The sequence below is a fragment of the Protopterus annectens genome, chromosome 2.part0, assembly GCF_019279795.1.
Source record: "Protopterus annectens isolate FY-2018-M chromosome 2.part0, PAN1.0, whole genome shotgun sequence".
In the NCBI taxonomy this organism is placed as follows: domain Eukaryota; kingdom Metazoa; phylum Chordata; order Ceratodontiformes; family Protopteridae; genus Protopterus; species Protopterus annectens.
The window spans coordinates 817,888,739-817,903,765 of NC_056728.1; the positions used below are offsets into that span (position 1 = coordinate 817,888,739).

At 36.1% G+C, this 15,027-nt stretch overlaps 1 protein-coding gene across 6 annotated transcripts in view; it reads left to right on the forward strand.

The window, feature by feature from the left end:
- KDM4C (lysine demethylase 4C) overlaps positions 1-15,027 on the forward strand; it is a 3,520,425-nt gene that overhangs the window by 382,391 nt on the left and 3,123,007 nt on the right. For all 6 annotated transcript variants that reach the window (XM_044061093.1, XM_044061091.1, XM_044061094.1 and 3 more), the window contains exon 5: positions 9,213-9,406. In XM_044061093.1, coding sequence (XP_043917028.1) covers positions 9,213-9,406 — 194 coding nt within the window. The remainder of the gene's footprint in view (positions 1-9,212; positions 9,407-15,027) is intronic.

Consider the following 15,027-nt stretch of genomic DNA (forward strand, 5'->3'; position numbering starts at 1 on the left):
ATAAATAATAAAAGAACATGAAAATATGAAATATATATTTACAGCAAACACCAGAGTTTCAATCACAAGAAATATTAACAATAACAGTTGGAAAGATTCATACAGTTACAGAAAAACAATACTTAACTATCCTCATTATTTTTCCTGACTGATCTAAAGAATACTATTCCCCGGTCACTTACTGGAGCAAGGCAGGATGAAGTAGCTGAGAAATCCTTCTTTGTCACTTTACAAGAACATTTTGCTGTGAGACTTCAGTCTCAGCTAATATTAAAACATTCATTCTGTACAGAATGACATCACATACAGCTGGTCATCTGATTTCTGGTTCCCATGCAGCCCCCCCCAATTGCTAAAAACTGCCAGGATTTAGCACCTACATGTCAATAATACATACACTAGAGCTTTGCTCAGATCTGATGCAGCTACTGGAAGTCCTAAAACAATTAGAAACTTCCACTCCTACAGAGACTAACAAACCATGCTTCTTACAGGCATTGCATCTCTGGCTTAATTCAAAATTGTGAGATAACATCTTTATGGGCTAGGCCCAGTAATTTATTCTGTTACTATTTTCAAAGTTTGCTGCATTTGGATTGTGATAAACCTCAACTTTCAGTATCCTCTGTTACAATATATACATTTAAATTAACAATAATGCATGTGTATTTATTTTCTGCCCAGCAGGGCAACTGATACATTTTTAACACAAGCAGCTTTACAAATACATTTTCATCGCAAACATCTGTACAAATAAGTTTGATATAGAAATGACATATAATTCTATACAAAATTCCAGCTAGCGGTGCTGGCATATGTTACACATACACTGCCCCACTTCCCCTGGCACAGCTGGCACTAACTCGCATCATGACATCACCTGTCAAAAAGATTACGGGAAGTTTACAGATGCCCTGGCCAAATTTCCCCCAGTAGTAGAGATATCACTTCAGGTCTCCCCTGAAAAGAGACCACTAGTCTAGTGAGACTAACCCAGTCAACAAAGAAAGGATAAAAATAAATAAAATATATGATAATAGTTTTTTCTTAGGAGTAGTCTTTCTTTTCACCCAGTATTTTACTGTGAGATAAATTACCTTTCCACAGCAGCAGATACAGCAGTGCTAGTAATCCAAATAATAAGAAGAGATATTTTGTGCTGACTGCATTTACAGTAACATTTTGTTTTACTCTTGGGTAGTTGGATAGTAATGCTGAATAGCATCACGTATGCATTTTCCTACATCCACAGTCTTGTCAGTTGCAAATGTTGTATGTGTATAGTGCTAATGTTACAAGATGGCCATTGACTAGTTAGTTAATTTGCATTTGTTAAACAGGGCATTTTGACTAGGTGAAGCAGATTTTCTTTAGAGGTCGTGGGAGAAAAGGTCCAACTAATAACATTTCGAAGTATGTATAGTATGTAATGCAGCATTTTAAGGGCAAATGTAGTACAACAGGCAAGCTTAGCTGTAAACACAGCAAACATTTAAAAGTACATGGCACAGCCACATAAATGTTCAGAGTTAATTGTACAAATGTGTCTCTTTGAATACAATAAAGCCTGGCTGTGTAGTATAAAAATATATAACTTATTTACAGATTTTTTTATGAAGCACAATAAGTATTTTTATGAATTTCCTACATTGCAGTAAAACCTGACTCTGAAGTAAAAAATAAATGTATGTACTGAATTTACTGATTTTTTCCACAAAGGAAATGTGTGTGAATCTTTGTCCTAATTGCAAAGTGGTTTATGCTTGGGAAGAAGTATCCTGAGCAGGAAAGGCTTTCCACATATGTAATTCCAACAACACCTTCTCACTGATCTTCCAGTGTTATAGCTTCCCAGTTCCTCAAGGGAAGATAAATTCTACCCAGAGATGGTTGTTGGATCAGAGGACTTAGTACCGAGAGGGAAGCAGGTCTCCCTATAATAGCAGCACGCAGAGAACTCGAGTACATTTAGATAATCACCTTTGCACCAGTGCATATTAAAATCTTTTCTGGCCTATGGAGATCCTATGAAGTGTGTTCCTGCCCTGCATAGTCCCTGCCATAATGTCTGCCTCTGACTGACACATTCTGTTTATGGAAAAGACATTAAAAAAACTCATCTTTTTGGAAAGAGGAAATGGCCAGAATAGTAGGGGGGGGGAGAGATTCTATAAATATGTGGAAATGATTGTACATATTGTCCTTTGCTTTACTGTTATTTTCTGACTTGGCTGTTGGAAGCTGTTTCAGAACCTGAAGAATCAGCAGCTTGATTTGTAAAGGTTTATATCATAAAAAAATATATTACAGGATGAGGCTGCCATTTCTCTATGACAGAAGCAGAAAAATAAAAGGAATATGACTAGCTTGATAGACATCATTTGTACATGTTGAGCCAGCCTTGCTTTCATATTCAAGATTTCAAGAAATTTATAACCACTGTCCTCTAACTTATTATCATACCAAACCAGTTAGTTAATTTGTGGCTTTCTACAAAAATGATAAATAATACATTTAATTTATTTTTATAATAATATAAATTTGTGATTTATCATGAGCGTGACTGTTTAATACACATACAGCTGTACAGCTAGTGTGGTATTTATTTAGAACATCCAAGGTTGATCCCCTCAGTCTCCTTTGCCTGTGTGTGTGACTATCAGCAAGTTACTTAACCAGGCACTGCTTCCAGGCTGAATCTGAAAAAGGTCTATGGAGATCTATGCTCTACCCTGGAAGACAAATAAAAAAATAAAAATAAAATAAATGAAATAAAAAAAGAACTTCATGGTTCTCTTGTAATCTGTGTAAATAAGGAACTGCACAAGCTTTATTTTAGACAGTCTTATGTTTGCACTCAGTTTTAAAATAATCAGTGGAATCATTGAAGTAAACTCCAGGGCAAATATACATTGGCAGAGCACCATCTAAATTTTCAGGTATGCTCCACAGATAACTGAACATCAACAGTGTGTTTCAGCCACATCAATAAAGGCTGTTCATTTGTTTATTTGTTAACCAGGTAAGTGGCCTGGTCCGTGGACCCTTTTCAGGCATGAACTCTGATCATTGGCATAAAGACAATATATACAGTATTAAATGACAAAGACAGAACATAAAATGTTTGGCACATTTGACAAAACAAGTACAACAAAACAGTTTAAACAAGTTCTGAACATGTAGTACCATTAGTATCATCAGCTGATTTATAAGCAAATTTTACATCTCTACTGTATTAAATAATTCAGTAATTGGTGATGATCTCAGTTGCCATTCTTAGCACTAAGAAGGGGCAGCTGAAAACAAATGTATAATTGCGATCTCTGTGGCAGATTGTAACATTATCAGTTTTCTTTTAAACTGTTACATGTGTACCTTCTCAATTAAACTTTTGCCTAAATGAGAATTTTCTGTTTGCACTTGACAGATTATAATCTTAACAATGTTAAGAAGTGGCCCGAGTCCTCATAAAAGCACACTACAGGTCAATCTCCAAAAGGAGTGGTTCCAGTATATCTTTCCCCATACCACTGATTCATTTTCTCCTTAATACTTCCTGGATTATCACCCTGTCTAACTTTGGAAGGTAAAAGATTCCATTTATATCCAGTTATAACCTGGAATAAAGTTATTCCTAATTTTGTTTTCATACTTACAAAGTCCACGAAAAGTTGATTATTCCTGGAGCTCCCTTATTTTGTGCCTCAGGAGTTAAATTCCCAAGGTACATTCACTAGTCTCAATAGTATCATTGCATATTAAAATTAATACTTTTTATTTTTCCCTCATATTTTAAATATTTTCATGTTTTTACTTTTTCCAGGAAATATGTTTGCATTCTTTCCAATTTTATTATATCCATCTCTGAGTATATACTAAATCCAAAACAATATTTCATAATGTGTCAAATTGCTACTGTATAGATTGATCAGAGGACTAAAATCTCTAGGCTGTTAAGAAAGGGTGAAAGTTCTGTCGCTTTATACAGTGTCTTACAGACTCATTTGATAGGAGTTCTGTCTTGCTTACCATACCATTAGAGAACTGGTTGTACTTTCTGTTTCTCTGCAAGTCCAGTGTCTCTACCACTAACAGAACTAGGGACCTAAATCTTCAGCAGATAAATAAACATAATGGAGAAGTAGGTTTATACCCAGAACTCCCAAACCTCTGGAATAAATGTCCCTGCATCTTAAGCAATGCAACTCACCATCTTTCTTTAAACATCACCTAGATTAATGGATAAGTATTGATGCATTTACTACAGGACTGAGTGGCATGGCCTTCATGGAGAAAGGAGGCCTTACCTGAGGGAGGGTAAGGGCAAAGTGTACATGGTCATAAAACTCAATAGCCTTTTTGAAGATATTAGTTGGTACAGTCTGGTGAGTCTGTAACAAAGATTGCTGAAGATAATTAAGAATTATTCTACCTTCTGCATCTCCATTGGCTGTCAGCTCCTAAAATTTTACTTATGAATTTCTGCTGTATTGTAGGTCTCTTACAGTAACAGATGTGAAACAGTGACAGCACTCTGTCAAAATACAGTTATGTGGTTCAGTGGAGATGCTTCATGGATGCCAGGATGTTCAGACTTTTTTTTAATATTTGGGAAGGGATCAAGGAGCAAGTGACACCAGTCAAAATGGGAACCGTAAACTGAAAGGGAAAAAATGTCTTTAGTATACAAATAATCAATCCTCTGATTTGGGAGGGAAAAGCAGCAGCAGAAACAAAGCCATCAAAATAATAATTATTACATGTAACTTAGCCATTTTTTAGTGCTGTCTATGCCTCTTCTGCCTGCAAGATCATCAGCGTTCTCACAACCAGTTCACCTGTTTAATTCATCACCACAGGGTGGGAGCTGGCTGAGAATGGCTGTCATTTAAGGAGACATCACTGATAGTTTTTCTTGCCACCCTATATCCCTAAGGACACTTGACTAAGCAAGGGAAGCTGGTTTATAGTGGGTTGACCACACTGACTGCACATTGCAAACAAGCAGCCTCACACACCAACCTTGAGGCTTAGGAGATGGCATTCGAAGTTTCCACTGCAGAAGTCATATCACCCCAGTGTACTCATAGAGTGTCCATAAGTCTCTCTCCCCTCTCCCTGAGAGTGGCATGTGCATCAGTCCTTTTCACTGCTGTTCCTTCCTGCTTGGCTCTACCAGTACCTGAACTGTCTAAATGAGCCCACATTTTCTGAGTCAGAGTTTCCTCTTCTGTTCTTCCTTTTCGGAATGACCCAGTCACATCTCCGTGATATAATGCACACCAGTATTGTGTCCTCACTTTCTTTTGTAGTTTCAAGTGAGAAGAGGTCTAGCGCCTTTATCATTTGCTTATGGAGTCTGTCCCCATGAAGATACACTGCTGCATTTTGTTTTGCTGCAGTCACTGTCACTGAGGTTGCATTGGTCCTGTGCAGGTGTGCTCAACACCCCCTGTATGATTTTTATTGGTGGGTCTTGATGCAGAGAAAGCATATGACAGAGTAGACTGAGACTTCATGATCAGGGCAATGGAAGCATTTGCTCTCCCTGATACAATTCTAAGGTTGATTAAAAGAATATATGAGGGAACGGAGGCGCAAATTAAAGTTGGTGGGGTCCTCTGATAATTTCTGCTTGAGCAGAGGAATCAAGCAGGGCTGTCTGCGTTCCCCTTTGTTGTTTGCATTATATTTAGAACCATTGGCAAAGAAAATGAGGGACTCAGAAGTTCAAGGATATAATTGGTATGGTAGTCCAGAAAAGCTGTCTCTATTTGCAGATGATATTATTTTATACATGACAAAACCAGAAAGGAACATTACAGTGTTGTGAAACATTTTAAGACAGTTTCAGATCTTCTTGGGTTACAAATTTAATGAAGCTAAAACAAATTGGTCCAGCAATAACATTTATGGTGACATGATAAAATGAAGTATTTAGGAATATGGATTAGAAATGACTGTTGTGATAGCTAAGGATATGTGGGAAGAGACCAAGCAGAGGATAATAAAAAATTGAGAAACTGGAAGCTTTGTTGTATGGATATGGATACTAAGATACAAGCCATTAAAATGTTTTTAGTCCATTTAGTCCCTGTATGACTTCCTTGCTTTGTTACCATCACACTCCTCCAAACTGACAACTTCACATGATAACTTGAAGCAATGCTTGTGCTGATTACAGCTGGAAAAATGATATGAGCTTTTGATTTAAATTTATAGATGTATAATAGTTCCCACTGTCGATCGCTATAGTGCAATTTCTGGCACTGGTGTTTGGATATTTTATACATTTTCCCTCAACACTCAATGAGCATTTTTAAAGTCATTTTAATTTGCTCTACCTCAATTTATTCTTGGCTAATTTTTCAGGAATCAATAACAACCAAAAGTCAAACCAGACTGTAATAACCACGAGATGACTTGGTACACGAAGATAAGCACAACTCAAAATAAAAATTCCAACAGCTTTTATTCGATACAAACTGCACACAAGAAGCTGAGTAATTCCACAAGAATCAAATACAGACTTGGTTGAGCGCTTTCATCTGCCTAGTAGCAGATTTCATCAGAACCAAGAAACTCAAAAGACATGCCCTTATATACCTAATTAGGCACCAAAATTAATTAATTAATCATCTAATCCTTGCAAGATCCATGAACTGGATGTATGTCTTTTTTGTTATTACAAAGATTATAGCACCTAAAATGCACACCAAACAAATACATATAGAGTGCAGAAAATTGATTGACACTGCATATAAAATAATAAGTCTATAAAACCATATCATACATATTAAATATAACATATTAAATGATATGGTTTTATAGACTTAATTTTGGCGCCTAATTAGGTATATAAGGGCATGTCTTTTGAGTTTCTTGGTTCTGATGAAATCTGCTACTAGGCAGATGAAAGCGCTCAACCAAGTCCGTATTTGATTCTTGTGGAATTACTCAGCTTCTTGTGTGCAGTTTGTATCGAATAAAAGCTGTTGGAATTTTTATTTTGAGTTGTGCTTATCTTCGTGTACCAAGTCATCTCGTGGTTATTACAGTCTAATTTTTCAGGAATGTCCAGTTTAGATGAGTTTCACACATTTTGATCAGATGACACTGTATTATTCTAGCGGTTTCATTTGCAAACAGTTCTGCAGTATATGATAACACTACTGTGACTTGGACTTTAATTATATTATTCCATAATCAGGCTGCATGTGTCACCTACTTATGTGTAAAAGATCCTTATCTAGAGAGGGACTGTGACCCAAAACTGGTTGAGCATGCAGTTCCTTAAATGTCTTCTACATATTTTCACAACTTTGAAGAGCCACCACCCCGTCTGAGATTTAAACTTCATAATCAGCAAGTTTGCCTGTTTTCATTTTCAGTATGCTAGTTTAGTGGCATTCAGATTAATTTCATGAGCAAAACTTTTCCTGCTGGCCATGACCTCTTCTTTCAGAACCATGTAGCTGTATGCCCTTGTATGTAGAGGATCACATCTGCTCTTTCACAAGATTCAATTGGACTTTTAAGACCAACTCAAATATCATTAAAGTGATGGCAGAATCATCCTTGCAACAGTCTATTCCTGTTACTGTTTTCCTTGCAATTGCAGAAACTAATTGATAAAGCACATTTTGCACCATGGGTGTACAATGTCAGCTCAGATTGTACCTTAAATGAGTATGTGATTTTAAAACAGTAGAACAGTCATTCATCTCCTTAACTCTGGTAAGGGCAAGGTTGGCATTTGCCAAGTAAATTCTTTCCAAGTGGATGTAATTGACTGCATTATCTTTTGTCATTGGGTGGCTCAGTGATGGTTAGATGTTTCAGTTAAAGGCCACTGCATTAGAGGCATGACCATTTCTAGGTCTTGCTTCAGAAGTGCCCACACTGAAGACATCTGTACCACGGTCACTTGGCCATCAGTTTACACCCTCAAGCATTACTGTTTGAAACATTGGTCCTGTTTTGGTACCTCTGTACTTCAGAACTCAGTCTTATGAGCTTTCTACTTGGCTGACATCCAGCGCTTTCTTCCCTGCTGGTTTGAGTGGGATTCTAGGCAGTCTTAAGTCAGTAATGAGGATTCCATTTGTTAGATGTAACACACATGCTCTTAACATATTTAGTGATATTTGAGGGGGTCCTTCATTTGTGAGTCACACGTATCATCCTGTCATCATCATCCTCCTCCTCCTGTGGCTGGAGCTTTCTGCAAGTGGAACATGTATATGCATTTAGGTTTCAAGCCTTTATTCCCTATTCTTAATTTGTAGGAAGTTTGTTTGCTAACTGGTTCTGGGTGAACTGACAAGCTTGTGTGCTAGGCCTGCTCTAACACTGCAGCGTGTTCCATTCTATCACGAGTCAGCAAGGGACATGCACTCATCTGAGAATGGGCATGTCCAAAGAAAAATACTGAAATGAAATGAAGCAGGATGAACCTAAATGCTGACCTAACAAGGAAAGTACAAGGAAAGTCTGTTATATTTTACAATACAACAAGAATGTATTTATTTATGTCCCACCCATTTGTTTGCTACCATTGGTTTAAAATTACCTTGTGTTTTTTCCTGAATTTTTCCTGTTGTACATAATGTTTAGCAACTCAGACTCACTATCCTTTGTATTATATTACATCATTGCATGTCTTGGATATGATTTATAGTACATTTTAAGAGTGTCTTTCAACACATCTAAATGCCAATGTGATGACTCTAATTGTATTGCAAGACTTTGTGTTGATGAATATTTTCATCAGTGTTAGTAAACTGTGCTTTACTTGTAATTTTTTTTTTTTTGGTTCACCTAGACACGTTTATTGGAGCTACCTGATCACTTTTTACTGCACACACACACACACACACACACACACACACACACACACACACACACACACACACACACACACACACACATATATATATTGGGTAATGCAGAAGTATGTCTCCAGTAGTTTAGTAATATAAGCTTGCTTCATCGCGCTCAGTCCTTTCTGAATTGCAAAAGGGTTTGTTATACAGATGTACTGATTACTATGCCTACTCCACGGTGCACAAAGGTTTATATGTAGTATAGCATTTGTTTATATGGACAATTTTTTGTGTGTTTAATATTTCACTGCCACTACAGTAAGCTTCTTCACACTGTTATTTATACAATGGCAGTTGCCAGAGCTCTAATTTGCTTTTATTTTCTAGGAGGTAGACGAATGGAATATTGCCCACTTGAATACTATTTTGGATGTCATAGGAGAAGTTTGCAGGATTTCTATTGAAGGTGTTAATACACCGTATCTTTACTTTGGCATGTGGAAGACAACATTTGCATGGCATACAGAAGACATGGACCTTTACAGCATCAACTACCTGCACTTTGGCGAACCCAAATCATGGCAAGTTAAATGCTTGACTTATATGTATCTTCATGTTAATGACTTAAGATAGTTTGGGTCTGCTTTAAACAAGAAACTTTCAAAGTTTTATAATGCATGTATGATTAAAGGGAAGCAGGTGAGTTAAGAAAATAAAATTGTATTTTGTCATATCTTAAGTCAACAGAAGAGGTGGTCTTTATTTGTTGTCCAGTGGTTCTGTTTTGTAGATGGCACAAGACATATTAACATCATTGTAACACAAGTGCAAATGTACTGCCTGCCGTACTTGATAAGTAGGATTACAGTTCATCCATTAGATGAAATAAAGGAATGTGAGCTGGTCACTGATCCTAACCAACTTATGTGCTTGAGCCATGGATACTAAGAAATTGACCTCAAGATCTTTATCTGCTTCTTGTACTCACTAGTTAAAGAAAAAAATGCTAAGACGTTTTGCTGGCTTTCAGAGCTGTAAAGCACTTGATAAATGCTGTCAGAAAGGCACTGTAACATAGTCCATTTTGTTTGCACCTGCCATTCATGCCTCTCAACTGCCCAGAGTTTTGCTTCATATGTTTGGTGTGTTTCTCATAAAGTCAATGGTTTTCAGACAAATTATTGAGGATTGATGTCATAAAATAATGACATGCATTTAAGTTTCAGATTTTGTATTGTTCAGGAAATGCAGGCGAACATGCATCCCGTTGTTCTGGAAGCTTTCCAGGAAGTCAGGGACACGTTATCCATATGAAAAGCAGGCCGAAATAAATCTTTTATTCTGCTGCTATTTGCTGCAGAAAATGGACATTAACAACTTAAGCAGGGGGTGCTTAACATTTTTTAAGATGGGGTCTCACATCACTCTAGGGATTAACTGATTTGTCTTTTTTGGAATAAGAGTGTAATCAACAAACTTCATTCACTACAGTGATGTTATATCCACACACACACACACACACACACACACACACACACACACACACACACACTGACGAGAGAGACTATTGACATGAGTGTGATTCCTAACTCCCTTAAAATTAAGCATGTGGATTTAAAAGCAAATGCTGAAATACAATCCTTAATTAGGATGGGTACTTCTTTCTGCCTACCACTCTTTCATTAAACCAGTAGGTGTGTATCTTTCAGCACATATTTGTTTGCAATCAGTTCTCCATCTTTTAGGCCATGGTCCTTGGTAGTAGATAAAGTAGTACAGTATAACAAATATTTATCTTACATGGTTTTGAAAACTGTGATCTGTCACCATTTACTTGTGTAGATTAATAAATTAAGTTCAACTAATGTCATTTGATAAATTAAATGCTGGGTGCTTTCTTGTTTGTTTTGATGTCTTATTTTTTTATTTGCTTAAGATAAGAGAAAAATTATATTTCCAAATTCATATTTGCTTCTAAGAGCTGAAAACAAATGCTACAACACTTGTTTTCCAGGGTCTTACAAATCTTAGGACTAGCTCATCCAACCAGTTAGTTAAGGAACTTGAGTCACTCTTAAGAAATTAAAATATTGCTGTTTCTATGTTGATGCCCAAATCCTTGAAAATGTTGGCCTTTTCTGTGAGAATTTATTCGTAGACTAAAGACATTCTTAAAGTGTGTTGTTTTACCTTATAATTTAAAAACAGATTATTACTGCTGACCCAAACTGTTTAGAATGTTGGAGCCCCTTTCAAAGTAGTTAGGTGAAACACTAATGTTTCTGGTTCCCTGATCAGGTGTTAGTTTCCTCCAGTGGTATAATCCAGGCATACACTGTCCGATCCAGATCAGGTAACTGCATTTTGCAGGCAAGTTGGCACCTCTGAATAATGGTAATGAAACTGAATGTAATGACATTTTCTTATGTCTTTCGGAATATTTCAAGTTTACTAACACCATGATGTTTTCCAAAAAGTACTTTTTAAGCTTGCTATAGGTGGCATGTTCGAATTTTACATTATACACTATTGTATTCAGTAATGGCTAAGATCAGTGAGGTATAAAATAGTACTCTGAGATATATATATATATATATATATATATATATATATATATATATATATATAGACTAGACTGTACCTTTAAAGTTAAGTGAGCTACAGAATATATTTTTCTCATCTTTATAGAATCATACCAGTCAGAGATGTCTACTGTTTTCCTTGGATTATTTTTTTTTTTTTGGATTCATCCATTTATTTTGTAATCATAATTGCAGTAAAATCAATGTTTGCAAAATCTTCTACCCATCCTCCCCTCAAAACTTTAGGTCAGTACTCGATATGGCTGACTAAATTTAGGGGTACAGAGGATGGGCAAGAGGGGGCTAGAATTTAGTGGAGAAAACTGGCAAAGAAACCAAAGTATTGGGAGCAAGTAATTACAGAGGGAAAAGTAATAGAAAGGAAAGAGGCTAAGAATGCATTCAGAATTCAGGCTAGATGGTGGGGGGTGGGGCCTAGATGCCTAACTGAGATCAGTGAATTTTGAGAGCTCCATAAACTAGTATAATATAGGAAAATTTTATTATTTTCAAGTTTAAAACATCAGAAACCTATAAACTACTAAACTACATAAATATCAATTTTGGTGGAGATATACAAACAATTTCCTGTCAAATAACTTGGAGATATATTGAGTCATTGAATATGCACAACTCAAGGAATTCTCATCCAGATGCTGTGAAAAAAGAAGTGCAATTGATGACATCTACCTTACAGGAACTATCATTGAAGATGGATGGCTTTAAAAATGACTTAGAAAACTTCAAATTAAATTCTCAAAAACAGACTGATACTCTTAAGGAACTATTACAGCAACACCATACAAAAATAGCAACTATAGAGACTTCTCTAAATGACATTGAAGGGAGACTCAGAGGAAGAATTCCAAAAAGAATTTCTGCTTAAACAGAATACATGGCTGCTTAACAAAATAGATGACTTAAAAAACAGGGAAAGGAGAAACAACATAAGGATCTTTGGTCTGCCTGAAAACACTGAATGAGAAGACATTATTTCATTCTTAACCTGGATTCCTGAATTTTTAGACTTGAAAGAGGGACTTTCATTTGGGATTGAAAGGGCGCACAGAGCACTGAAGAAATACCTGCTTCCAACTCAACAAATACTTCACCTAGATCCATAGTTATAAAATGTCTTTCATTTTTGGACAAGGAACTAATATTAAAATCTGCTTGAAGAAAATCACCCTTAAAATACAATCAAAGCTTGATAATGTTCGACAATGATAATTCTTCCAGAATATTAGAACAAAGGAAACAAGTCTGGCCAATAATAAAACTGTTGAAACAAAACAACATTAAAGCACAGCTGGCCTTTCCAGCCAAGATGAAAATACTTTTTGCCAATGATATGAGAACCTTTAATGACTTAGAAGAAGCTATTATTTTCATCAAAAACAACAACATAGTGCCTATCCTAGAAGAAATGGAATGGATGGCCCCTACTCTTAAAAGAATAAATTAAACAAATCCTTGGACTGATGCTAGAAAGAAGAAACTAAAAACTGATTCCAAAGATAGCTGTCCCAAAAAAAATAACTGTTACAACTACATCTCTCAAAGTATCAACTATGGTGCAGCATTTGTCATCTGTTTTTATTTAAAAAAAGGAGGGTTTCTTAAACAACTGAGAAATGGTAATGATTTATTCAGAATGTTCAAAGAGTCTAGTAATTCTTCACAAAGGTAGGTCAAGATGGGTTACTATTTACATTATATATAAGCCAAACAAAGCAACATATCAACATAGAAGTTTATTTTCCCCTACTTGAACTAAATGAGTACTTATCTTGTTCATTTCTCATTGTTTTTACTTATAATAATTTAAGTAATCAATCAACTAATTCAGCAAGGGACCATTCATCATTAACATCATATATAATAGCAGTAACAGTAGAGTGTTTTGAAAAAAAATGCTGTCATGGAGACTAATGCCTTCTTCATTTAAAGTATGATTTAGAAATGTAATGTATATCCTGGTTGAATAATAGTAGCAAGCTCTTAGTACAAATGTCATCATTATTCTGTCTAAATATAGTTAATATCAATTATGGCAGGTATCACAGCTACAAGTGCTGTTTGATCAATCCTGATGTGGTGTGAGTGGATGAAGCCGTGTCTGGCAGTCTAGTACAAATGTCATTATTATTCTGTCTAAACATAGTTAATATCAATTATGGCAAGTGTCATAGCTTCGAATGCTGTTTGATCAATCCTGATTTGGTGTGCATGGATGCAGCCGTGTCTGGCAGCTAGTACAAATGTCATTATTATTCTGTCTAAACATAATATTAATTATGGCAGGTATGATAGCTTCGAGTGCTGTTTGATTAAGCCTGACATGGTCTATGTGGCTGCAGCTGTTGTGTGTTGCTGTTTTCATCTCTGGGAGGCTGTGAGTTGCGGCTTGTGATCGAGGTTTACTGATGCCTGTATATTAGAGACATTTGGTGTTTTAGCCTGGATCCAGAGGAGGGGCTGGATAGAGCTGTGATATGGGATATTTTGTCAGAGGGTGTTTTGTTTATGCATCTGCTGAGTGAGAGATGAGCGGGCTGGAGGAGTGAGTTGTCTCTTGTTGTGGTGGCTTGTTGGGAGGGGTTTTTTTTTCTGTTTGCTCTCTGCTCTTTTCTTGGCTGCTGCCTCACTGAAAGGGAGGGAATTTAGGCTTGAAGTTGCAGTGAAGCTTTGCTTCAGGTGCATCAAAAGCCCTCTGGTATGCAGTACACAGACACATTAACAGAAATGGATGCCCCCAGGTTGCTGTAGTAACGAAGACAGAGTGACAATAATGCTTAACAGCCTCCAAGATGATTCTTGACATTGACGTTTTTGGTTTTAAAAAATATATATATATATATATAATAAAAGGGCTATTTTGAACCACATGTACACACATTGATGGTCGTGCAACACTTCGTTTAGCTCATTAAGTTGATTCTTGATAAAAAAAAAAAAAAAAAAAACACAATAGTTATGTAATGTATGATTTTAGTAAATCTAGACATAAAATATATAATCGTCATATAAGATGAAGCAGTCTGCCGAATTTAGATATCAAAGACAGGATTTAATAACATGGACTTGTGTATAATAACACTACTGTCTTAACTTGTCATAAATGACATACACTACATTGAACATCAAGGGGAAGCATGATGATTTTCTTATATAAGTAAATATGCATAACGAGTCATATACTTGCTTTAACTTGAATTGTAGTTTTTGTAACCCGTCTTGGCCATATATAATACTTAAGCGGTTACCAAGGTAAGTAATGTTTTATACATGACATCAAACTGACAGTTGTTCAAGAGAAACAGTAGAAGCCTGAACTTGAAATGTCGCAGAATGTAACAGTCATATTCTGAACAAATAGTATTAAATTGACAGTAGACAGTTTAATAACATGGGCTTGAGTATAATAACACCACTGTTTTAACTTGTCATAAATGACATACACTATATTGAACATCAAGGGGAAGCATGATGATTTTCTCATATAGGTAAATGTGCATAACAAGTTGTATATTTGCTTTAACTTGAATTGTGGTTTTGTAGCACATCTACGATGCATAGTGCTTAGGCTGTTGCCAGGGTAACTAATGTTTTATACACGA